This window comes from Acanthochromis polyacanthus, chromosome 13, assembly GCF_021347895.1.
Source record: "Acanthochromis polyacanthus isolate Apoly-LR-REF ecotype Palm Island chromosome 13, KAUST_Apoly_ChrSc, whole genome shotgun sequence".
Classification (NCBI taxonomy): domain Eukaryota; kingdom Metazoa; phylum Chordata; class Actinopteri; family Pomacentridae; genus Acanthochromis; species Acanthochromis polyacanthus.
The window spans coordinates 5869290-5895401 of record NC_067125.1 but is presented as its reverse complement, the minus strand read 5'-3'; the positions used below and the strand labels follow the sequence as shown (position 1 = coordinate 5895401).

General features: G+C 40.2%; 1 protein-coding gene across 1 annotated transcript; it reads right to left on the bottom strand.

Moving 5' to 3' along the window:
* Positions 1-486: 486 nt before the first annotated feature.
* LOC110962656 (POU class 2 homeobox associating factor 1) lies at positions 487-25215 on the bottom strand. Its single transcript, XM_051957547.1, has 5 exons — positions 25121-25215; positions 11280-11407; positions 5140-5179; positions 4761-5053; positions 487-1841 (listed from the first exon to the last, which is right to left on the bottom strand). Exons 1-5 carry the CDS (start codon positions 25134-25136, stop codon positions 1407-1409), a joined length of 912 nt encoding a protein of 303 aa, XP_051813507.1. The 5' UTR covers positions 25137-25215; the 3' UTR covers positions 487-1406.
* Between the last annotated feature and the right edge of the window lie 897 nt (positions 25216-26112).

Below are 26112 nucleotides of genomic sequence, written 5' to 3'. Positions count from 1 at the left end.
GATTATTCCAGGGTACAGCTATCTCCACACACCTTTTCTATGACTAGAATACTTTCTTTCAGGCCTTAACCTGCAGTACCAAATGTTTTCAAACACAACACATTGGGTGACAGATTGACAGTGATCCTGCCATTCATCTGCTCCCACAGGCATGAGTCCTGCTTTTACTCTGGCGTTGCACAAATTATCAGCTGCTAAAAACAAACAAACAGAAGAGCAGTCAATCACATGTGATCATTTTCCACTTTAAGAAATAACAGATTTGAGAATTACGTTTCCGCAAAACACCTCAACTATGAGAAATGGACTGAATCTGAAGTTTCCCCTGTGTTTAATGGCAGTTTTGCTTAAAAAAAACAGCTGCAAAAATTTATTCTTTCTGTGCATACCGGTATCAAATGACCCATGGCCCGATACTGGTCCACGACCCGGTGGTTGGGAACCACTGGTGTAGGCTGAGAAAAGCAAAGTTCCAAGTGCACAAACTGCCTTAAAACATTCAATACTTTAATATGGTTTACAATAAAAATCTACATGAAGTTGCAACACGTCAGTGTGGCAGAAAACTAAATTGAAATTTCAGAAAAAAATGAACAAAATATCCTGTATTTGGCTTTATGTAAGCGCATTATTCATTAAAAAAAAACCTATAACATTACACATTTGTTGTCATTGCAAGAACAGTAAAATGGAACAGGTGCGACTATTAACATTAACAAATAATTCTAGTTCCTTCTTACTTTTGTGAATACAGTCACTGATGTTTAGAAATGTCCTCATATCTGCTTACAACTACATTATACTTGGATCTAAATAATTAAATGTTAACCGTTTGTGAATGCTAAATAAGAGAACTTAAACTAGAGTGAACCCAAAAACAGTGACGAGTTGTGTACCAACCTCCCCCTACACTCTTAGAACCCATTTCTCCGAATGCACCAAAAACTAAACCAGCATTTATTACCTCAAGTCAGCTGTTGTTTACACACAAAATCCTTTCAGACTGTGCAGCACACGAGGAATGTATCATTTGAGGCCTTAAAGTTATTAAGGCTAGATTTTAAATCACAAATGACTGAGTAAATCTGCAATAAATCAAATCCCACAGTATAAATGTCACATCAGGAGCTACACACTGTCTCTTTGGGAAGGTTACTAGGAAGATTTGTATTAATATAATAATCTAGAATTGATTTTAGAAGTTACCATCACAAGATATAACTCAGGTTAAAATCAACTAGAATTACAGAAACTCATCAATATACACTTTGTCAGCAATTTGTATTGATAGAAAAAACAAGAATTTATCAAGTCAAAAGTTATGCAAGAAAGATCTGTAAGAACATTTCCCCTGAGATAAAAAGACACAAACATACTCTTTGTAGATAAAATGAACACTTATGTTTTCAAACACTGGGTATGAAGATTGAGCTCCTGTATGAGTCTGTCTCCTCCTCCTCACCAGGCTCCTTGTGATCCTCCAGCAGTTTATCCAACAGGTTTGGTGATTCTGACTCCACCTCTGGATCTTCATTCAGAGACTGACCCTGTGGTTCGGGGTCCAGCTGGTGGTCTGAATGCTGGGGGAGTTCCAGGATCTGCGGTTGAGGGTCCGCACCCTGGGTCTCCAGCTGAGGGAACATGGTGGTCAAAGACATGGACAAAGGCATGTGGACCAGAGGTGACCCGGGCAGGGCTGCAGACCCTGAGGAAAACTGGACCCCTGGGTTGGGCATGGTAGATATGGTGGTGAGGGGCTGGGCCCAGGGAAGGTAGGTCAACCCTGAGTCTGGGAGCTCCATCTGAGGGAGAGAGCCTGGGGCTGGGGCCACCGGTATGGTCTGAAACAACAAACAGGACTCAAATGTTTCCAGTGATTACAAAGAAATTAAAACTAGCAAAGATTCAAAGATGTCCTTTAAACTTCAACTTGCTCCTTAAACATTGCAAATGTCTTCAGAAGTTCATTATATTGTAGAAACCTGTTGTGAAGACGGATCGGGAGCTTTAACCTCTGAGCTACCTCTACGGTTACATGTTCTCAACAAGCTCTACCGATGAAAAATGAACAATGAATGAATGAACAAATGAAATCCTTTTAGCTATAGATGATTAAACAACATCCATCCATCCATTTTCTGTACACCGCTTAATCCTCATTAGGGTCCCGGGAGGGCGAGAGTCTATCCAGCTGGCTTAAGGTGAAGACAGGAGACACCCTGGACATGTAACAGTCTCTCACAGGACTACACATAGAGACAAACAATCACACTCACATTCACACCTACAGACAGTTTAGAATTATCAGTTAACCTCAGCATGTTTTTAAACTGTAGGAAGAAGCTGGAGAACCTGGAGAAAACCCCCACATGAACAGGGAGAACATGCAAACTCCATGCAGAAAGCGAACCAGGGCTCTTCTAGCTGCAAGGTGAAAGTACTAACTATCAAGACACTGTGCAGCCTTGAAGAACATTAGTTGATTCAAAAGAGTTCAATTTGTACTCTGCTCCTACAATATCTTGTGATCTAAGGCCATTTAACGCTGACTACAATAAGAATGGCAGCTGCTGTCAGTTAGTACCCATGTCAGTTCTAGTGCAATGACAACAGGTTTTAATGGTGGAAAACACATCCCAACACCTTCTCCACTGTCTACGTCTATAGGAAGCTGTCCTCTGAATTAACTACTCTGCGCTGGACGTATGTAGCTGAGCCTCAGAAACAGCACATTTTGATTAAAGGTAGCGTGATGCTTTAAAGTTTGGTCCCATAAAAACATGATTAGGTAATATGATAAATACTCCCATTAATTTGTGGTGCAGTTCCATACATTTCACTTACTGGTACCTGAATGACATAAAATATATCTTGTATGTCAGTTAAATTGCTTTTTGAGTATAGGTATCATTAAGTTAATTGCAGGTTCGGTGCAATGCTGTGGTGTGATGCAGCTCTTTGAAACAGTTTGACTGGATTCTTGTTCCTGAATGTCTGCAGTAAAAGGTTGACAGAATGGGGCAGCTTCATCCGGTTTTCACTCCCAGGGCTTCAAATAGTATTTCTGTTAAGGCTTCTGGAGCCTGAGATATGCACAAGGTGCCCTGTGGAGCTTTTGCAGTTTAAAAGAACCTCATAAGGAGGATGGAGGGGTAAAGTAACTTCCAGAACCTTCACCTGGAAGACCACAGTTTGTGTCCTGTATGGGATATATTGACCATGTCAGATTATTCCTGAGATGTATTGAGTACAGTGAGTGGACATGGTACAGAATTTCTAGAGCGTTTAGAACTTCCTACTGTGTTTAGGGTCTGTCGATTGAGAGCACAGACAAATTAAAGCACCTCCAAAGTCCTGCAGCAGCTACTTTAAATACAGCTCCTTCAATGATGAGCAATAAAGGTGTGAATGATAGAGAACCACCTCGTACAGTCTCTCCTCAAACTGAACATTTGTTATTGGTGGCATTTGTTTTCCTTGCTTCCATGTACACAGTCCATTGAAGTTCCATCGGTCAAGCTGAGTACATTTGGTCTTTGTGAGGACTATTAAAACCACTGAACAGAACCCTTTATCCACTGACAGGGTTTTTGATACTACACAGACCTATCTCCACATCACTGTCTCAGGGCTGGAGAATGGTCTGATCATTCTGATATAGAGGAAAACTTATTTGCATTCCTATAAACTAATCATATTCATCTCAGTCAGTGCTAAGTCCGGGATGCAATGACAACGCCACTATAAAATAGTAAGGGGGAAACTGTTTTAGTGGAACATTTGCATGCAGGGAGGCAAGAACTATCATTAAAATCACTAATTCAACCAAAAGAACCAAGCAGACCTGCCTCAATGCATGATCCAAACCTCTGGAAAAACCTGTCATTTGCAGCATGTAGGATGCTGCTCAGAGGTTTTGGTTGTTTTCTGTAGAGTGGGGAGTTTTTAAAACAGTGACGTGTAGATAGCTGACTTTAGAAACAAAAAAGGCTCGAATTGACCATGAAAGTAAAAGTATATACACTTGAAAGGTTTGGGGTCATCCAGGCAATTTCATGTTTTCCATGAAAACTCACACTTTTATCCATGTGCTAACATAACTGCACAAGGGTTTTCTAATCATCAATGAGCCTTTCAACAGCATTAGCTAACACAATGTAGCATTAGAACACAGGAGTGATGGTTGCTGGAAATGTTCCTCTGTACCCCTATGGAGATATTCCATTAAAAATCAGCTGTTTCCAGCTAGAACAGTCATTTACTACATTAACTATGCCTAGGCTGGATTTATCATTCATTTTTTTTGTTCACTTCATTAAAAAAAAATGCTTTTCTTTCAAAAATGAGGACATTTCTAAGTGACCCCAAACTTTTGAATGGTAGTGAAAGTTAGCACAAAGGTCTAAAGAAAGCTGTCTGTTTTTTAATAACAGGAACACTAGATTCAGGCTAGTTCACTCACACTGAATACATTTCCCAGAAACAACACTTCCATTGTTTCAGTGGTTGCATTCGTTGCTAAGGCCAACAAGTTTTGCGTCATCACTTGCAACATGAGAAGAAATGAAACTAAACCATTCATTGACTCATCCTTTAGAAAGTTTCAGGAAAACAGAACATATCCCAGCTGCTATTGGTAAATTACATTTTTTTCAGTCTTCCTTTGTAATTTTATCAAAGTTTTTTCCCTTACAGACTTTTCTTCTAAAAGACGCCACTTCAAAGATATTTGCCTGCCCACAGGATCTTGTCTCACTTACCCCAAAGTTCGTCAGCAGTGGTGTGTGTGTGTAGGTCAGCATGGTGTAACTGGGACACAGAGTCTGCATGTACACATCAGCAGTGAGTGTGGGGGTGGCTGGGTAGGCCAGGGTCTGAGCTGAGGGGTCCTGCTGGTTGTAGTCAGATGAAGACCAGGGCATCACAGCTGGCTGCAGTCCAGCGCTGGAGACAGAAGGTGCAGCTTTCCACCCCGAACACTGTAGCCCTCCATCACCAGCTGCAGCCGACGGCTCAGCTGCAGAACCGCTGCCAACATCAGAGCCAAAGATGCCTGAATAACAAAGGAAAGCCTGAGTTTTAGTCACATGCTTTATTTACAGGAGGTCTTTTGGTTAACGTGTCTGGTGAGGCATGTACCTGGAGGAAATGATGGCTGGTTGCTGTGGGCGACCGCATCCTGAAGAAGACAAAGAACATCAGTGAAGAAAGTGAGTTCAGTCTGTCAGAAATTTCAGCAGCGCTATAATCACATCATCACTTCAGTGTTGATATATAAATATGAAGCATTTACACCTGGACTGTTCACGTCCAGGTGGGAGCAGCAGCTGAGACCACATTATAATTAAAGCTGTGTGTGTGTGTGTGTGTGTGTGTGTGTGTGTGTGTGTGTGTGTGTGTGTGTGTGTGTGTGTGTGTGTGTGTGTGTGTGTGTGTGTGTGTGTGTGTTCACATACAGGTGTGGACTTGAATATTTTGTCTCCTAAAATCTACTTTCTGCTTCGATTCATTTGCAGTTAAAGGCTAACTTTGATATTTTAGTTTGGAAAACCATCTGTAAAACCAAAGAGTCACGTAATTTTTAAAGCCTGGTTTATTCTGTCAAACTCCAGTTTGGAGTTTTTTTTCCTTTACTGAGCTAGAACCGGTTCTGTCTAACTCTAAGGCCTGAGAGCATTTGGCACTGGACCTTAGCAGGGTAGAAAACACTTGATAAATGTCTTCCACATGCTATGAACCACAAGTCAAGCAGCTACTTAGTAAATGATCTGCATCTACAGATAGAAGTAGATCAGCTAGACTATAATAATTCTCAGAGCCATTAAATCTTATAAAAATTTGTAGTAAAGTGTTACAGGATAAATGAGCAGCCTCTGTGGTCAAGAATGACATTGAAATCTCAGCTGATGTTGCTGCTTAAGGTCAGTGTTTTTCAAAGGACCAAAAGGGTCCAAATGAGAGATTTGAGACTCTAGTAAAGGAAGTGTATAGACACAATCAAAAACGCATCAGTTCTTCTAAATAAATGAAGAATCTCTTTGTACAAGCTTCTATGCACCAAGTGTGCATGACTCAGGTTTAGTTGTGGATTTAGTTGACATTCTTGTACAGACTTTTAAAGATCGCAGAGAATAAACTTATTTTCAACAACTCAGAACCTAGAACCTGCAGCCAACAGAAAGAAACAGAGAGCCGGATGGACATAATGAGAGGGATGTAGGGGTCCTGAACAAAACAAGGACACTTTTGTGTCAAGTGCAATACAAATTACATGCACTTATGTAATTTAAACTGTAGTAATCGTATGAGTTTTATCAACAAAAATGCTTAACTTCACTTCAGCAGCATTTCAGATGTTCAGTCAGCTGAGGATGGCATGACGAAGTTTATTAGCCTTTACTGCTAATGTGTCCCTACATGCATGATATGAGTGACCAAAAGTGACCATTTGCGAAACAATATTACCCAATCTTTGCTCTCAGCTTGGCCACCACACTACAAGACCTGCTGAACCTGCACAGGAGCAGTAGGTTGTAGGAATCACTGTGGCCTTAACTACCCTTAACCACACATTCTGATTATTAGTGGTAGATTGTTCTTCAAATTTAACTTTTTTAACCCTATTATTTTTGGTGTGTTGCTGTGTTTGTTTTATCTTGACAGAATTTGGACTAAATCTAACTGAGCTCAAACAGTTGGTTAACCTCTGATTGAAACAAGTTATAAGAGATGTTTTAAAGAGATTTCAAAAGTTAAGTCATGTTTGTGATGCCTAAAAAAAACGATCTGGATACCAGGACTCAGCAGAATTTAGCACCGAACAACAGCAAAGACCTAAAAGTTTAAAATCCATTGAGGTGGGATTCTCATTTATGACCAGGGGAAAGTTGTCTTTTGTGAGCTCAAAAAAAAATGCATCCAGAGACTTCAAACATTTGATGTTTTTCATGATTCATTGGATATTTTGTCAATTATTCTACCCTGGCTCTGCATGGTAACCTGAAGTTCAGTGCTTCTGCTCTGTCGTCCTCTCTGAGATGATGGTTCACACCCACATGTCCATCATGCACAACGTGTTACTGCCCTCTGTAAGGGTGATAATAAACAGCAGCAGCACAGAAGCTGAAGGAATGAGAGGCAGCAGTGACAGCACAGATAGCTGTCGGTGTTCTGACTGCATCCTGCAGCCAGCCAGCCAGCAGGGCTGTTCACCGGCAGCAGGACATGAGCTGCCAGCTGCCTGACAGACTGATGAAGAAGATCTGGCTAGTGTTACAGCTGTAACAGCAGGTGAAGAGTTACAGCACTCAGCTGGTGCTGGAAAGATTGACTACTGAACTCCACTAGAGTCGCTCTTACTTTACTCAGCTTTTAAGCACTTCTGGACAGAACTTCTTGCTGCTGTGTGCATGTTTCAAAATAAAGTATCTGGTTTTCCCCTTCAGATTTTGGAAACAAAAGGTTGGTGAATTACTGAGATAGTGGGGGCGGAGGGATGATTCAACTTTAATGACATCAGTAAACCTAATGGTTGTGGTAAAGCACCTGAGCATGCCGTCTGGGTGTGTTTAACTGGAACCTGCGTCCTCTTTACCAGGCACCAGAATAAAGTAAAGCTGTCTGGCTGAATAATAATCTCTTGGACATAATGTCATCCTGCTGCCCTCTGATGTAAATACAGAAACTTTGGTATGGTCACAGAGATTGTAGATGGAGTGAATAGAATTACATCTGACACTCACAGTATCAAGAAACAGCCTGAAAATTACATTTCTATGCAACTATACATGAACTGCATTCCACATTAAGAGGAACATAATTTCTCCTGGATCACATTTGTTCTATTTAACAAATGTGATCCAGCATTAAAGGCATTAGAGGAGATTTAATTTCCTACGACTTTGAATGTAGCATGTGCATACGCACATACAACCTCTCCCTCACCCCCCTCTAACCCCCCCCTTCACATTTACGAAGAAACGCCCCCCTCCAGAAACTTGCGTAGCACTCGTGAAGCTTTCTTTTACGGCTGGGTCCCCCTGGATCTTTATCTGCCATTATGTCAAAAAGATGAGCAAAACAAGTCACCAGCTAACTACGAAGCTATACCAAAGCAACACATACAGAAAACACGTAAGTCCAAGGCGTACGTAATCTACGTAACTAAGCCTGAGCCGGAAGATTTTTGATTGACAGGAAAGGGAGCAAACCAAACGCCTCGGTCCGAGCGCTTTGATTGGCTGATGTTTTTCAGGTCCTGCCATGTCCACAATTATTTTTTTTAATTTTTTATTCTTTTAGAGACCATACACACAAGTCCACTAAAGGTCAGTGTATTCATTTTATGTGAATCAGACAAATTAAACAAAAAAAACCATCCTCCATAATGCCTTTAAGTATTAACTTAATCAGTAAGTTAACACTTTACTGATTAACTTATCTGCATTTTATCACCTCACTGTTGCTCCTGCTCAGCCACAAAATCAGAGAGATGAGACGGGATTCATCACCATAGTTACCCCAAAAAATGGAGCAAAAGATCAAACATATTCTGAAAGAACATTTTTACCCAAATGTGCTATTTTCCTAAACTTAACCAAGTCATTTTGTTACCACAAACTAACCAAACAGCAGGTTTAATGAAACTTAGCTCTAGGAAAAATGCCACAGGATGCAAAGCCACATCTTCTTCTGTGAAACGTCTGCTGCCCACTTACACCTCCACATCTCATTATTAATAAAGACAAAAAAAAAACTTTCCTCATGGTAATAAAAGGTTAGGTAAGTTCAAAAGTATTTTTTCTAAATATGGGTGAAGTGACCCTTTAGTAGCTTTAACAGCAATGCAATCAGTATGTTGCATTTAATACAGAAAATAGACTAACCTCCTGCTAACATCTTCGTATTAATTGCAGTCTGAATACACAATACTGAAAGCACCTGAATAATATTGTTTAAATAAAACATAAAGGCATTTTTGGGGTGGAGGTGAGTAATAACTACATTGAATAAATTATGTTTTTGACCTGAAAGGCACACAGAGGTGAGGAAATATTATTTCTGCCCTGCAGGTAGTATCTGCAAATCTTCTCTTCATGCCTCAACAACCTCCAGCAGCCACACAGTGCAGCCTGAAAGCCAGCTTTACATGCCAGTAAAGAACTCACTGTGGCTCTCACTGCTGCTGATTAAACTCAGCGTTCTGCATCTGAAGAAGTTTAAATCAGCTCAGCAACATTTGTATCAGCTCCTCTAGTGTCATACTCGGAGAACACGGGGGCAGGACAACCAAACGACACTGCTCAGTGAGACTCAGAGATTTTGGGGGGAAATTTTAAATGAATCTTTAGGGTAACACTGACGAAAATAAGATTCTGAAAAGTAAAAGGCATGTGCCAAAACCCCATCTCAGTGGTAATCACACCCTTGCTTCCCATCCAAATTAGACTGCCAGGAACTGTGTTGTCACCAAGAGGTTGCCTGGCAACCAGCAGAAAGTTTCTGGAGGTCTCTGTACTCCACTAAACCTGCAGTTTGGTTTTCCCTCTAAATCTTGACATGAAAAGGACAAGATAACTAGTAAGTGATTCATGTAACATGACAGGATGTGTCTTAACACAGTATTACAGCTGCTAGGGCATCTGATTGACTTAAAAGTCTTGGTATTTAAATCTAGAGGGGCACCCTAAAGACAAATGAATTCTCTTTAGAAAACATGGAGCAGTTGAACCTTTTGATCCCATATATCCAGAGTTTCAAAAGTTATTGTCATGTTCCACAGAATTTGCTTCCATTGTGGAAGATGATTAGAAATGACATTTTGCAACCTGACAGAAAACATGCAATTACACTTTAATATTTTATATTCTCTGTGTGAGAAAGGAGTTGATGCATGTATGTGTGCATGTGCTCCTTCCACCCTCTTCTTGTCTTTGAGGTGAAATAAATAGCGAGTGGGAGGGCGCTTTGGCAGGTCTGCATGTTATTTTGCATCGGGCTGCGTGCCCAGCCCTGGAGCCAAGCGGGGAATGACTGTAACGGTCATGGAAAAACACCTGGATTATATAAGGACAAATTCCCCCTCTTCACTCTGAAACAGGTCCTGGGTCCTGACCGCTGACATCCTAGTGCTCCACAGGGGCCCCTTCTTTCATCTCCTCAGAATGCTATGTGTAATTTGCTATATAATAGCCAAATGCATTCGTCTTGTTGCAGTTTCTGCTCAGCAGGGTTCACTGTTTCAACCCTCAGCCTGCCTCTGAAGCTGCGGTTCACATGTATTTCGTTTGATCTCTGCATTGGCCTCTCTGCTGTGGTTCATTGACTCTTCATGACAGTTCTGATGAGTGAAGAAAGTCAGCCTCGAGACTAATGCTAATAAATCAGGCTATCAATGTTTAACAATCAGCGAGGCGTGATTAGAAAGTAATGTGAGTCATTTTGACCTCAGTGTTTCAGAGTACGCAGGCAAAAATGTTGGCATTGTTGTCATGGAAATCATTCGAGAAAAAAAATGCCCATGTACCTGAATTTATTTACAAACTGTGTTATTCAGAGCTATGCTTTATATTATTTTAACATTTTAAAGGCTTAGCCTCAGAATCAGGCTGAGATTTAAAATGTTTGATCAGTCCAAAAGCAGGAAATTCAGAGCTATCATTGCTGCAGACTGTAGAGTAAATCCTCTGCTGCTTATTTGTTTAATGACTAATGATGCTGTCATGAAGGGAAGAGGTTCTAAGGAAAGGGTGGAGTGAAAAACTTGTTTAGAATTTTCCTCTGTTTTAAAATGTGTCATGATGCCAACATCCATCCATCATGTATACACCACTAAATCCTCATTACAGTCGTTGGGGGTGGGAGGGGGTGGGGGGTGGGGTTGGGGGTGGAGTCCATCCTAGCTGACTTAGTATGAAGGTATGGGACACCTGGGCAGGTCACCAGTCTATTCCAGGGCGACATATAGAGACAAATAATGACGCTCACATTCACACCTATGGACGATTTAGAACCACCATTTAACCGTGTACTCCATGCAGAAAGATCCCAGGCCCAGGCCGGCATGCAAACCAGGGATTTTCTAGCTCCAAGGCAACCGTGCTAACCACTGAGTGACTGTGCAGCCCCTATGCAAATATGTGCTGAAAAATGAGCAAGGTTTTACTAAAATGTACAGCCCAAATGCCAAATGTCACAAACCTAAATAAAAACAACAGTTAAAATGTGATAAAAAGCATCATGTAAAGGCATGCTGATGTCGTGTGTCAGTGTATCCCTACTGCAGTCAGAGGTGGCGTCTTGTTGCTGTGGAGCTCCAGGCTCCTCTTCCTCCTCAGCAGCTCTTTGACAGGGTCCCTGACTCGAACCCCTTGGTACGGTCTGGATCTGCCCACTGCTGCTGGTGACGCTGGAAACCAGAAACAGACACAAAATTAAAGACGGACACTGAAGACCTCATTTTCCTTCAAGCCGCCTTGAGGTAGCTGCTGTGACGCTCGCAGAGTTCACGAAAGGAGGCAGAAGACTCACTAAGGTGATTTATGACTGAACTCAGTTTGAAATGTGACATGACAGGAGAAACAGAACCGGTCGTATTTACTTATATCTAAGACTTCAACATGAGCTAATATTTAAATCCTGACAATTCATATTCACCAGCAATCACATATTTGTTTACATGATCTTTGTGTCAAAACAGTAAAGAGAATCTGCAGATTAGTTGTGCTACATTTACATGCACACTGAAACAGACTGACTCAGAACATTTTTGTTTCTCATTTATGCAGTACATAATATAACTAATAGTCACCATGTCAAAGAAATTGCCAGTGTGGCTTCATTTTGCTCCAACAGGTAGCCAAATAGTCGAGTGTAAACAACAGCTTCTGTATCACAGCTCATCAACCAACACGGCTGACTGAGAAAGCAGCTCATGAAAGAATCAAGAAGAGAAGTCTAGTTGCTTTTTTCTCAAATCCCCCCTCCCCAGCAGCCAATCAATTGGCTGAAGAGAAGGTACGATTTCATAACCAAGGTCACTAATTATTGTAGTTATTGAGAATGATCTTGTCAATTAGATTTAATAACCTTTGTGCAATGTTCCAATCCAACCTCTAGGGTCAGCTGGATGTAAAAATGACCAGATGTTATTGGTTTATTGCTCAGTGGCAAATTGAACAAAAAAGTGGTCAAAAAGAAACACAAGGCTGGTGGGTGTTGCCAATGTTATGTGTACACCACATAACAAAGTCAGCCTTCTACTACTGTAGAAATCAGGGCATGTAAAAACGTGACCAAGAGAAATTTGTACATCCTTTTATCTGCAGCAGGCTGGACCACTGTAATGGACTGTTCACAGGTCTGTGCGAGACAGCAAGCAGCTTCAATATTCCAGAGCTGCTATCAGTCGGGTTGTGTAAAGGCTGGTAGTTAGCCCTGTCACATTGCAACTAGAAGATCCCGGTTCAAGTCCCGGCCTGGGCCTGAGGTCTTTCTGTGAGGAGTTTGCATTTCTCCCTGTGAATTTGTGGGTTTTCTCAGGGTACTCAGGCTCCCACCCATAGCCCAAAAAACATGAAGAGGTTAATCGGTGATTCTAAATCATCCGTAGGTGTGAACATGAGTAGACTGGTGACCTGTCCAGGTGTCCCCTGCCTTCACCCAAAGTCAGCTGGGACAGACTCCAGCCCCCCCGTGACCCCCGTGGTGAAAAATGGATGGATGGATATTGCTTGTCTATAAATCACTGAAAAGTTTAGGTCCAAGATGCTTATCAGATCTCCTGACTTAGTAAGAACCTTGCAGACCTTTTGGGTGAGCTGGTCCTGCATCACTGGCTGTTCCAGGGACACTGAACTCAGGGAAGCCGCTCACATGTGGAGCAAATTTCCAGAAGAGCTAAGACTTGAGAAAATTCTGAATACTTTCAAATCTAGGTTTACCACTGCTTTGAGCAAATTTTATCGGTTTGTTTTATCATTTTTATTCTGTATGTCTGATTGTAAGTGGCATCGCTTTATCGTTTGTTTCTTGTGCTTTTCCTGTACACTGTGTGAAAGGTGCTACAAAATCAATTTACTGTGTCTAAAAGGTCTCAGAGTACGTCCAAAGGTTTTACAACCAGCCACTTCCTGCAAGTACAAACATGAGGGGAAATGTGATCTGGTAGCAAGAGCGTCTTTTGAATAAACTCAAAGCTACAGTACTGTAAATGTGAACAGTGTGAGCTTTTGAGATTGTTGCCATAAAAAAATGACCAGTCATTTTTGCATGGTGACTAATTATAAGCGTCTATAATAATTATGAGTGCAAAGGAGGATGTGAGATGAAGTACTTATAGAGCTATAAAGTCTGCATTGGGAGGAGGTTGGGGAGGATGGACCGGTCAACAGAACATTGGAAATTAATGTGAAAGCCTGTTGTTGGTTTCCTGTTTCAAACCAACAGTGTGTGTTTCATCATAACCGTGACCATCCATACCCTAAGCTGGATGTTTATTATTGGGATCATGATGATAAAACTCAAACCTATATGGCTGTTTGGGTTGGAGAGCATGTCAGAGGTTTGTATAGACAGTAGATGATCTGAAAACATGCTCCACGATGTTAACTGAAAGGAGACAAAAAGGCTAAAGGTCACTGTTCGTTTTTTAGGGTTTCATTTGACACGCTGCTAAAAAGAAACCCATCCCTTAGTTGAATCCTATTTCCATCCACCTAACAGCATCAGTAGAAGAAAAGGAGTGAACATGATCAGAGCACCATCTACCAATGTTTAGTCATTTGAAACAGGCTAAGACAGGGTCTAGATTTACTCCTTCTGCACCAGCACACTTGTGACAGGACTTTCACCCTGACATCTTCTACCTATCTCCTCTTTCACATCTTTGAATTACATCTAGGACTACAGGTACATTTTTATGGGGAGACAAAGGAGGCCACTCTGAACAGCTGTTGTGTCACTAGCAAACAGAAAGAAATCAAAACCAAATCAACACCATGAGGATTTAATGTCTGGGAAGCACAAACACCAGTTCAAAATGTTTGGGACTGGGACACTGAATATTTGTTGCAAATTACGCAGCAATAACTGGCATTTTCTTTAAAAAAAAAAAGAAAGAAAAGAAACTGACGTCAACTTGCTTGTGGTGCTACAAGAATAGTCACTAAATTACCAAAAATCAGGAGGATTCACACTCAACATTTTGTGGCAATAACACAACAGTTGTGGACGTGTTGCAGTCCGGATCAATGTGTGGATCAACCAGCGAACCGGCAGACTGACTTTGCTGTTCATTTATCCAGGCTGCTGGCATAAATACATCATGTGGGGATGTTTAACATGTTCTGAAGCCGGTTTACACGATAAATACCGACCAGAGGCATACTGCATCCATCCAACCAGAGACATTCAGATATCATCTGTGTTGAGTACCGTGAATATCATATGTCTTTTTTTTTCTGGTTTTAGGCTTATCTTCTTTTCTTTTGACCACAGATAATAGAGGGAAATTAGCTTTCTGGCCTAAATCACGCTCATTAGCAGCTCATTTACAATTATTTATTTTTTTATTTTGTTCAGTAAGTTCAGCCTGCATCATTGAAATGACTAAAAAATAACTATGGCTAAGATGTTTGGCACAAATTCGTACATGGACTACAGAGGCTGCACACACAGCTAAAGGAACCTTATTGTAAGTGCATGGTATTACACACACTGTATGAGTCCTATTAACAACAAGCTTCTGTTGTTGGTTGAGAATGTCATTGCAGTGATGTAAGCAGCTCCCATTAGAGCTCTTCTCCAATGGTTGAAATGTTCAACAGTTTGACAGTGTTCAGCTCACAAACCAGCTGCAGGTGAACTATGAGTGCCCCTCCGGCATTTCAGTTCCTGCAAGCCGCGAGAGATGTTTGTTCTTTTTATAAAAAATGTACTTGTCAAACTGCTGTGAGAGGACTGTTGCATACAGGTTCCTGTAAATACAGCGCCTGATACGATGACTGATCAAAAATCCGTACCCACTGTAGTGCATCAGACCTGCAGAATTCTCTTTTTTGGTGTAATCTGCAACATCTTGTGGCAAGTGTAATTTCAAAATCATGATTGCTCAATTTGATGCAAAGTATGTGCTGCTGGCTGTTGGGGAGGGCTGGTGCTGGCATACACTTACATCTGTGCTGGTGCACAGCTCAGCCAGTACAAAGGAAAGGCTTGTTCAAACAGGCAGGCAGTATGGTGGTTTTGTGCCAAGGAAAAGGTCCATATTTTGCTTCAAGTCCTGAACTGCGTGCACGCCTCCAGGCAGAGCAGGTCCAAATCATTATGTTGTAACAGTGACACAAAGATGAACCAAATGCAGCTGAATCTACCGCTACTGGTGTCTTCTGCAATGAACAGCCATGGCCATAAGTTTGGACACAAGTACCATGACGCTTGTGAACCTTAGAAAATACCACAAAATTGTCACTTACAATACAGTACACAACTCCTGAGAACTATATTAAGTTTCATATTTAAAAAAACATCAAAAGAGTTTGGTGTCATTTTGTTATTCTTACCAAATTCGGTTGTGAAAGTACTGCATTTTTTTGTTATTTTCTTCTAATATTATGTTTTGGGAACAAAGTCGTTCCAATTGTTGGAATTTATTGATAATATTATATCCCTTGTTGATTTGTTGACTAATTAAACTGGTGCTGTCAAAAAATATTACTTATGTTCTGTAATAGACATCAAAACAGACATAGGAAGTCATGCTGTGTCCAAACTTATGGCCATGGCTGTACGTCTTCAGTCCCACTCACAGTGTCAGTGAGTCACAGTGAGTCAGTTTGCTGGCACGACTTAACTCAGCTGGGTTTGTTTTTTGTAATTCTGAAGTTTAACAATCAGCCATTGAATAGCACAAGAAAAAACAACGACCGGCTTGAAAAAAGCAAAAGCTTTGTTTCAGTTAGCACCAAACCAGCGTTTCCATAAACCTCAGAGGGGCATGTGGACATGATCCAAACACAGCTTTAGCTAGAATTTGAGAAGGAAAGTCAAATTCCAAATTGTTAGATAAAGCCAGATGAACTATTATCTTCTGAGATAAGCTTTGACAGTTTAGAGGAACTCTAAAGAAATGTTTTAAAACAACAATCACAAACTATTGTCAGATTATACTCATTATAGAATAAACATAGATTTTTATTCTATGACTTTTTTTAAACTAATGTTACTTAAAATTTTCCTACAGTAAAGCAATGGCACGAACACAGAGCAGCTTTATTGTATCTGTTGCTGGTGGTATTTGTCTCTTGTTTGTGTTAAATTTACAACATTTTATTTTTAGTGACAGAATATGAGCACAGAAACGACTATCATCTCATCAGCTTCAACCGAATCTGGAGGATTCACCTCACTTACTGCTGACTCCTCCTTTCACTTTTCCAGCTCAGAATTTCCTCCCAGCTACCAGACGCCCTCCGTGACCTTAATCCTCGGGCTGCTGTTCCCATCACTCGCTCTGACGGTGGAGGCAGACCTGTGGTCCACACTGCTTCTGTGCCTGTCCTCTGCTTAACCTCTGTCATCAGACTGAGGGTGTCCTGACAGCATCTCGCTCAGATTTCTATCTGCAGCTGATTGATTTGCCTCTATAGGTCAGGCAGGCTAAGCTTCCTTCTCCACACAAACAGAGCGCTGTGACGTGCTGCCATGTAGAGACAAGTCTGTGAAGCTGAACAGAAAAAGACACTGCAAACACAACTGACCGTCCACTGAGCCCCTCCTCTCCCAGCTACTGTTACTGTTCCTGTCAGGCTTTTTGTTTTCAGACAGTCCTTATGTGTTTTACAGTTGCAGTGGCAGATTTATGGCTCAACAGTTTTAGTACTTCTAAAACAATGACTACTTGATATCGCCAGTGGACGAATGATTGTTTTCAAAACTGACCTTTTTTTCGCAACTTGTTTGAAACTTGTGGTTGTTATTGTCAGCCACAAACTGAGTGCCGTCCACAGGAGCCCAGTGTTCTGTACATCTGCAGCTGCTTTATCAGGTCTAACTGTCCTTGCAAACGCATAAACACTTTGTGGTTACAACAAAATTATGACTCTATTAATGTTTCTGCTTGCTGAATCATTTTGGCTAAAGTAATGTTTGAAGATTGAACAGATTACACACGCTTAAAGACATAAAGACCAGGATATCAAGGCGAACAGAGTTTCCAATGATTCCTATAGCCTTTATTACTTTGGCAAGGAACGGTGGAGTTCTGTGACGATCGGCATACGTCTGTCTGTCTGTCTGTCTGTCTGTCAGCAACATTACTCAAAAACGAACTAACGGATTTGGATGAAATTTTCAGGGAAGGTCAGAAATGACACAAGGACCACCTGATTAGATTTTGGCAGTGATGCAGCTTATAGTCTGGATCCACGGATTTGTTAAAGATTTCTGAGTCGTTGGGGGATAGCGGCACGACGTCACTGTAACCATGACAACAAGTGAACACTACATCAGCTGCCTGCTGACGATCACATGATAGTGATCCTTATCAAGACTTATCCGTCGGAAATGATACAAGGAACAACTGATTAAATTGTGGGGGTGTTTCTGAGTCCCATCAATTCCCGCCACCCGCTACATATTTAGGTCGCATGATTCGGTATCCGTACATAACGTACACATGCATTAAATGGCCATATTCTACAGTGCCAGGATTTCTGCCACAATTTTCAGCCGCTAGAAATGTTACAACATCTGAGCAGCCTTGGCCGAGTACTGCGCACTCTGAGTGCTTTCATTGTTTTGGGTTTTTTTGTAATGGACCTACTGAAGCATATGCATACTTGTTACAAAAAATAGCAAACATACAAATCAACAGTCATGCATTTTAGCACTCAGATACAGTACATTCTTTTTTTGGAAAAAACAATTGGAAAATAAGGGTGCTTTCACACCTGTTAGTCCGTTAGAGTGGTTCGTTTGGACCCAAAAGTTGTTACAATGTTGCTAATTTCAACTGGTTCGGTTCGCATTCACACCAGTGTTTTCACAGTTGAACCAACTACGATGAATGTTATATCTCCCCCCAGTCGTTTGGCGGCGCTGTTCACAAAAATAATGACGTCGGTGAACGCTGATTGGCGCAGCTTGTGAAGAGGGAAAAATCCCAGAAGAAAACAACAGGCTGTGTTTATTCCATGGATCAAGGTTTATTCGTAAACAATGAACTATGTTCTCCTGTTCGTTCTTGTTGCCATATATTAGTATCATTGCTTTATGCAGCAAGCTCAAATACTGCTGTTGTTCCAGCATGAAGCTCGCATTCGGTACGAGAACATTACACAGTCGTTTTTGGCACGGAGAAGATGTATTGCAAGACGTTATCGTTATCCCATAATTCCCCGTGCAGGTTGCTACGGAAGCTTCCGTAGACCAAAAAGTCTGCTGCGCCATCAAACCGGTCCGAATGGAGACAGGTTTGTGTTCTCACCAGGAGCGAACCGAACTGGAGTTCACATAGAATCGGACCGAGACCACCTTCGAGAGGTGGTCTCGGTCCGGTTCTTTAGTCCGCACCAAAAACATCTGGTCTGCTTTCACACCAGCCCAAACAAACCGTACTTGCTGGTGTTGCGGACTCCAGTCCGCTTTAAGCGGACCAAAAGGCGTATGTGTGAAAGCACCCTAAGAAAAAAAATCCTTTTTTGTTATTTTTTTTAAAGAGCACGAATAATCACTAAACCTGCTGATTTTTTTTTTAAACTTTATTGGTGTTCAAATGAAAGCATGAATATGAGCTTTAATAATACTACTTTTCTCTCAAATATGTGATAGTATTGTGTGTTGATCGTATACACAGTAAAAGGATTATATCCGTGGGCAGGACTGTGTGTAACAGAGGAACTGAGTCTCCACCGTGATTGTTTGTTTTGGATGAATGAAGAATCACAGTTTGAACAGCTACTCCCGGGTAAACAGATAAAACACAAACACCACTGAGATCACGTGACTGTTAATACAGAAAGAGCTGATTTAAAAACGAATCATTTAATTGGTGCCACTGTGTAAACTGTAACAGATGTTTGCTCAACTGCTGTCAGCTAGTGTGAAATTAGCAGAAACTGTTGGCTTTCTCGTCAGATTTGGACCAGCAAATATTTGATCCTCTTAAAAAAAAAAGCTCATTTACAGATAATGAGCTTTTCAAGTATTTACTCGGAATAAATATCTGTGGATAAACTATTTTTTTCTGTGGAATAAGTAACTACACCCCTTCATCTTCAGAAACTTATAATCAGCACGTTTACATGACACCTTTAATTCCTCTTTAATTCGGAATTTAAGTTAATTCCGCTTTAAAATCTCCTTATAAACACTTAATTTCCGAATTAAAAAGTTAATTCCAAATAAACTTAATTCCGAATAAACTACCTGGTTTATTCCAATGTTAAGTTCGAATAAACTAATTCCTGTGTACATTCTATTAATCTACACAGTTAATTCTGGTCATTCTGCGCATGCTTGGCTCCTCACCTAGCGATGGCGCAGCGACGTACACGTTCTGCTAAGTAGGCCATTGTCGAGTTGCTGTTTCAAAACAATAATAAAAAGCAAAGCGAAAAGCGTGCTTATTAGTTGTTCCTCCATGTTGTTGGGGAAAAGAAATGCAGCGGCAAATGGAGTTTGTTTTCTTCTAGTAAACAGGGATACGTCACGTCCACTCCCTGTCCAATCAGAATCCTTTCCAACCCACAAGCATTAAAAGTCCATGTAAACCTTAATTCTGAATTAATATTTCCATGTAAACTCAAAGCACAAAACTTTAATTTCGAATGAGGCAATTCCAAATTAATAATTCCGAATTAAAAACTTCATGTAACCATGGCAATTGTAGCTTTAGCTGGAGTAACTTCTTGTAGGCATTTTGCATGATTGTCACTGTCCTCCAGTCTCTGACATCAACTACATAAACTGTTGGACCACTCTTCCAGCAAAAGGCCTTCATGTCCCAGATATTTGAGGGGTTTCTTGCATTTTCTGCCTGTTTCAAATCCCGACATAACGTTTCAATAAAATCTCTTTCTGAGTGTAGATGCAGCACTTTTACACAAACGGCGGAAAAGGAACCTACAGATCCTGTGATGCCGTTTTGGGCTTCTTGGAGATTCTTTTTTATCAAACATTCTGTTCTTTTTGAAATCCTTCATCATTCTCATAGGCTTGCACGGCTTGTTTTCTGCAGGCCTTAGAGAGCTCTTTAGCTCATCTTTAGTTGTTTTCGTGAAGCTACAGACGGTAACAGCAGGGAGTACAGACGAGCCTCAGATGTTAGAGATTTAAATAAGGAAGTTCCACTTGTCACTTTTTTGAAGAAGTTTTAATCACTCTCACCTAATCTATACACCCAAGTTCTAATTTGATTTGAAGGTGTCAGAGATATGTTTTTTTCTATCTTTCTCCTCATTATCATTTGAATGATGAAAATGACACAAATGTCAGTTTAATGTGTAATTTAAATCCATGGATCACTTTTATCTGCTAGGACTGTTTTAGAGAGAATCAAATGCTTGCTTGTGAAAATACTTTCACACAAAAGTCATCAGGTTTCATGGGATGTACTTAGTTTTCCACATAACTGTTTATCTGACAACAGGTTTGGCAGGATTTGCTGAAGTGGAACTTCCCAAAATTCCCTAACAGGACCGTTAACCTACATGTTGATAGAGCAAGAGAAGCTCTCACACAACGGGAAAATACTACACAATGGGAGCTCTACCATGAGCAGGGAGGTAAATCCACAACTGTAGGTGCTACTGAAATGCTCCTGCTAATGAAGCAGAGCGTTACTTTAGGCAGTTATTTACTGTAAACATCGACTTCCTTACCCGAAGTGTCTCTGACTGACGTAGAGGCAAGTTAGCTGATCTGAATATGTTTGAAGCTTAAGCTCTAGTCCATAAACACACCGCTTTAATCCATCGCTCGTCAGCTTTTGTTTGTAGCTACACAGAGGATAAAGGCTGGTTACAGCTGTTAAGCTATGATTGCACAATCACTGTTTAGGGAAATGGTTTGGCAAAATTTTCCCAACAATCCATCCAAACGTTGTCCAAACTGAATAAAAGATCAGATTAAGGACAAATGAGCACCATCTGTACTCACTTATAACATTTATAGTCTGATTTTTAGCTCTGGCTGACAAGACACAAGTTTTTTAAGCATCAATGTGAATTTGAAATTTTCTTATATGAATCTACACATTGTGTATGGTTGGAATTTTTTTGTGGTATTTAAAAGAAAAAAACATGTCATGATTTTATTGTTTACCCCACGGGCAGATTTATTATTTTTCAGAATTGGCTACAACTTAGTTAACGAAATAATTTATGTTGATGTCATCATTTGCCGGTCATTTTAACAAAAAGCATCATAGAAAAGAATGATTTAGGAATTTCAAGTTTTCAGGTCATATATACACGACTGTTCAAAAGTTTGGGCTTACTTAGAAATGTCCTTATTTTTGAAAGAAAAAAGAACAAATGCACCCTCCATAATTATTGATGTAAAAGAAATATTTCTTAATGTGTCTTTTTTTCCCCAACACTCAATAAATGCACTTGAATTAAAGTTTGGATTTTCCTCTTTTTTTCATTGTGGTCCTTTATTATTTAGGGAAAAAAATGAATTTATTAGAAGCTGAAGAACACATCTTAACCAGAGGTGCCAATAATTATGGAGGGCGCTGTATATATATGTATATATAAACACACATAAGGACTGATCTAACTAATTACAGAAAATATAATGCATTAAAAGAAATAATGCTTTAAACGCACTTTTCTCAGTTCTCTCATTTCTGGCACACCGGTAACGCTGATGAACACTCCAGTCCAGTAGGTGGCAGTAATGAACCTAAAGTCTGTTTGCAGCCGTGAAGAAGATACACAGGACGTACTGATTGGTTTTTAAAATCTACCTGATGGCAGCTCCGATAAAAGTGTGGTTGTGTTCAAATTATTCAACAAAGAGTTTTCTGATCACTGCAGCACTTCAAGCCGACGGCATCACCTCAATGCAAAACATGTTGCTGTTAGCATCAGAGCTAGCGTTAGCTATGACAGTCCTGGTACCAGCAAACAATGTACCCATCCCATAATAAGCCACTTTTCAAGACACTGAAAGTGTTTGAGTTTACAAAAAGTCTTAAAATCTTGAATATAATTGCTATAATTGCGCTTTGAGTTTGCAGTAATCTGTAAATGTAGTAGACAGATGAAAAATGCGGATAAATAGAAATGAAACGAACATTTTAGTAGCTTAAGTTCTGGTATATGTCAATTCGTTGATTCAGTCATCAACCCACATTTATTTGAATTGAAAAAAACTTTGTTTATTGTGTCAAACATTACTGTTTGCAAAAATGTGATTAATCCTGATTGATTAAGTACAAAACCTCTAATTAATTAATTTTTTTTTTTTTAAATCATGTCCCGTTGCATGTAGATATAATTGCAGTGTGTATTTGATGTTTAAGACATAAACTCCTGTTGCTCTGTAGCTCTGTCCACTGGTTGATTCCCAGCTAGCTGGACTTCCATGTCACACCCCACACATTACTGTTCAGACCCCAAACTGAAGAGCAGAGCTGCTGTAGAAAAGGTGCTGCAGTATTATTCTGTGGAGACGTGAGAGCAGCTCGAGCTTTGCAGGAGGTGGGGAAGTGAGGCTGTCAGAACGCCAACTGCAACAAAACACATGGAGGTATTCCTGGCACAGCACAAAAGGAGTGTCCAGGGGTGTGGTGCTTATCACGTCAAATGATTTACAACAGCAACAGTAAAGAGTGAATGTGGTGCCTTCATTTACAGCTTGCAAAGATTGATTGATAATGTTGAAAATATTAAGATATAAAAATATGCTGCATCACATTCTGTTATTCTACGAGTGAGTCCAGTGTACGACAAGCGAAATGCCAAAAACACAGACGAATTGCAGCTCAGGAGCATTGCAGATATCAAACTAGCATTTTCAGTGAGAGATCTAGAAGTGCTAACACACACATTAACTACTGTAGTGCTCTTCTCCTCTGTCTCAGCCATGCAGCCCTGTTGGAACACTGCAGCCATGCCTCTATCTAATACCATAGCATCTCCCACGTCACATCAGGCTAAATGTAGGATCCCTATATAGGCTAACTATTAAAAAAAACTGCTTAACACATGAAAGGCCAAATGTGTTTTTTTTCCCTTCATACATGTCTGAATTTCTGTATTCCTATTCCACCTTTAGATCATCTATCCTCTATAGTTTCTACTTCCATAAGCTCAGAGTGATAATACGTGCTGATGGCAAAAACAAAACACGTGACTAGAAAAGAGTAGAAAGCCATATAAAAGCACATAGCAAAAGTATCCTCTGTACTGCTGAAGAGATAAAATATCAAAAGCTATAGTAGAAAGCCATTTTACCAAGTTGTTCACTTTATCTTAGGCTGTTCATACCTCATCATGCCTTGGTGTGCAAAACTGCAGGAATTGTAGTCAACACATTTCACTGAGAGTGAAAAGATGTCAGTAAAATGAAATGTAATCTTCTCAGCGAATCCGTCAACCCAAGTTTAAAGCACAGTTTTCAGAGATAGCCATCATACAGGAAACCGTTCCTATGGGACCCTCTGAAACAGCCTCCTCTGTTTGAGCAGCTGTAAAATGGCTTTAAATTGCTTCTCAAAAACCCATTTATACTACATTGCTTTAACTGTAAGGGCTATAATTTTTCTTTATCTTTATTGCTGGATGTTATAGACTACCGTTCAAGAGTTTGGGGTCATCCAGGCAATTTCATGTTTTCCATGTAAACTCCCACTTTTATTCATGTGCTAACATAACTGCACAAGGGTTTTCTAATCATCAATGAGCCTTTCAACACCATTAGCTAACACAATGTAGCATTAGAACACAGGAGTGATGGTTGCTGGAAATGTTCCTCTGTACCCCTATGGAGATATTCCATTAAAAATCAGCTGTTTCCACATAGAATAGTCATTTACCACATGAAGAATGTCTACACTGGATTTATCATTCCTTTAATGTTATCTTCATTGAAAAAAAAAAGATTTTCTTTGAAAAATGAGGACATTTCTAAGTGACCCCAAATTTTTGAACAGTAGTGGATGTGCAGTGTTCTGTTTTCAGCACGTCTTGTTTTAAAAGGCGCTATATAAACTAAATTTTACATCCTTTTAATTTTGCATAAGTGCATAGTTGAAGTGCTACAGCATGAATCTTTGCACATAGTTGAACAGACAGTGTTGTTGTCTTTCATCTCTTTCTGTTTTAGGCAACCACACATGAGCACACACGGACAAACGCTCACCGTGGCACATGCATGGTGATTCAATCAGCAAAAAGAGGAAGCTGCACAGCTGTGCAGTGTTTTCCTGTGGTGGGGGGTCTGCTGCCATTTTGCATATCAAGATTACAGTCCAATAGCAACACGCCGTCAGCTTTCAAATGACAACCTTCCTCTTTCAGACGGAGCGGGACACAGCAGCTTCAGTACTCAGTTTACAACAGGAAGTGAAGCCGTACGCTGTTGTTTCCATCTGTTAGCGGCATTCCAAATGTCCCCACATTTAAACTGAGCATTTCAGCTCCTGTTCCAAACAGTAGAACGTTGTAAATGATTTATCAACAGCCGAATTAAAGCATTAACTACAACTGGGCCAAAACACTACGGCAGATATTTAATTCAGAAACTAAATTTTTACAGAAGTCCTGTTGTATTAAGACATTTAATTTTAGGTAAAGTACTGCAGAACAACACGCCAAGAAATAAAGAAAGCTTCAAAATGTAAGTTGCATAGGGTATTGCAATTCTATTGCACCAGTTTAAGCATTGTATTGTGTTTGTTTTATTGTGTACACCTCCTCTACAACCAAACACATGTACACAAACTGAACAAAAGATTACATGAAACATATTTGTTGCAGAAGTTAGCAAATTTTGCTAATTGATGTTCCTCTTTTTCATAACTTGAAGCACTTTTAATCATTCAAAATTCATACTATGCAAGATTGTATGGATATTTAATGTAAATAAAACAGCAGTGGTATGTCGTACTTACATTTCTCCCAGTGCATGCTGTCTATCAGGTCAATATCATGTGGTTAAAGTGAAGAAAATCAAAGTGGCGGGGGACAGACGTGCTTTATAAGCATCTGACAAACCCCCAGGGACTTCTCAGCTCCAACCACAAATCTCCCCCATGCATCTCGTTTCACTGTTGATGCTATTTAAGTTGAATTTCATCAAAAACATTTTAAAAGGAGGATTAAAAAGTCAGATGACCGCACATTAAGGGCAACGGCATGAAAACACTCACCAAAAGAAGGACATGCATAACAGATAAATGACCTCTAATTTTGACAAGTTGACAGAACTTCCTTTAATAGAAAATATAAGTAGTATAAGTCTGTGATGTTAACTGAGAATAATTAATTAATAAAACAAGCTATTGATGTCAAAAATGTCATAAATAGGTCAGCATTTTTATTTGTTGAAGTGAAATGAGAAGCTCAATAATTCTATGTCTGTGAGTTCCATACAGAGGTGGAGTCGAAGCATAGTTAGCATCTGTTAGCATAAAGACCGGAAGAAGGTAGAAACAGCTGGCCTTGCACTGAGAACGATAGAAAAAATGCCTCCAAGCACGTCTGGAGCTTACCGAGTTCTAAACCCCAAGCAGTTTCCAGGTGTTTTTGCTTCACTGTGAGCTAATTTTGAACTACAATATAAAGTCCTGCACCCCTATGGAAACAGCACGACTATGTCTACTAGTAAAGAACTCAAAATGCATATAACAAATTTGTAATGGTCACCAGGTCTGACTTCACCCTAAGTCAGCTGGGATAGACTCCAGCCACCCTGCAACCCTAGTGAGGATTATGCGGTGCATAGAGGCAATGGATGGATTTTATGTAGGACTATACACATCAACTCCAGAAAGATTCTTCCCTCTGATGTATTTATCTTCCTACAACTTGCTCCTGTGTGTACTGTTTTTGAGCCACTTATTTTATTGATCTAGCTCAGTCTCCTCTCCACTCTGTGTAAACA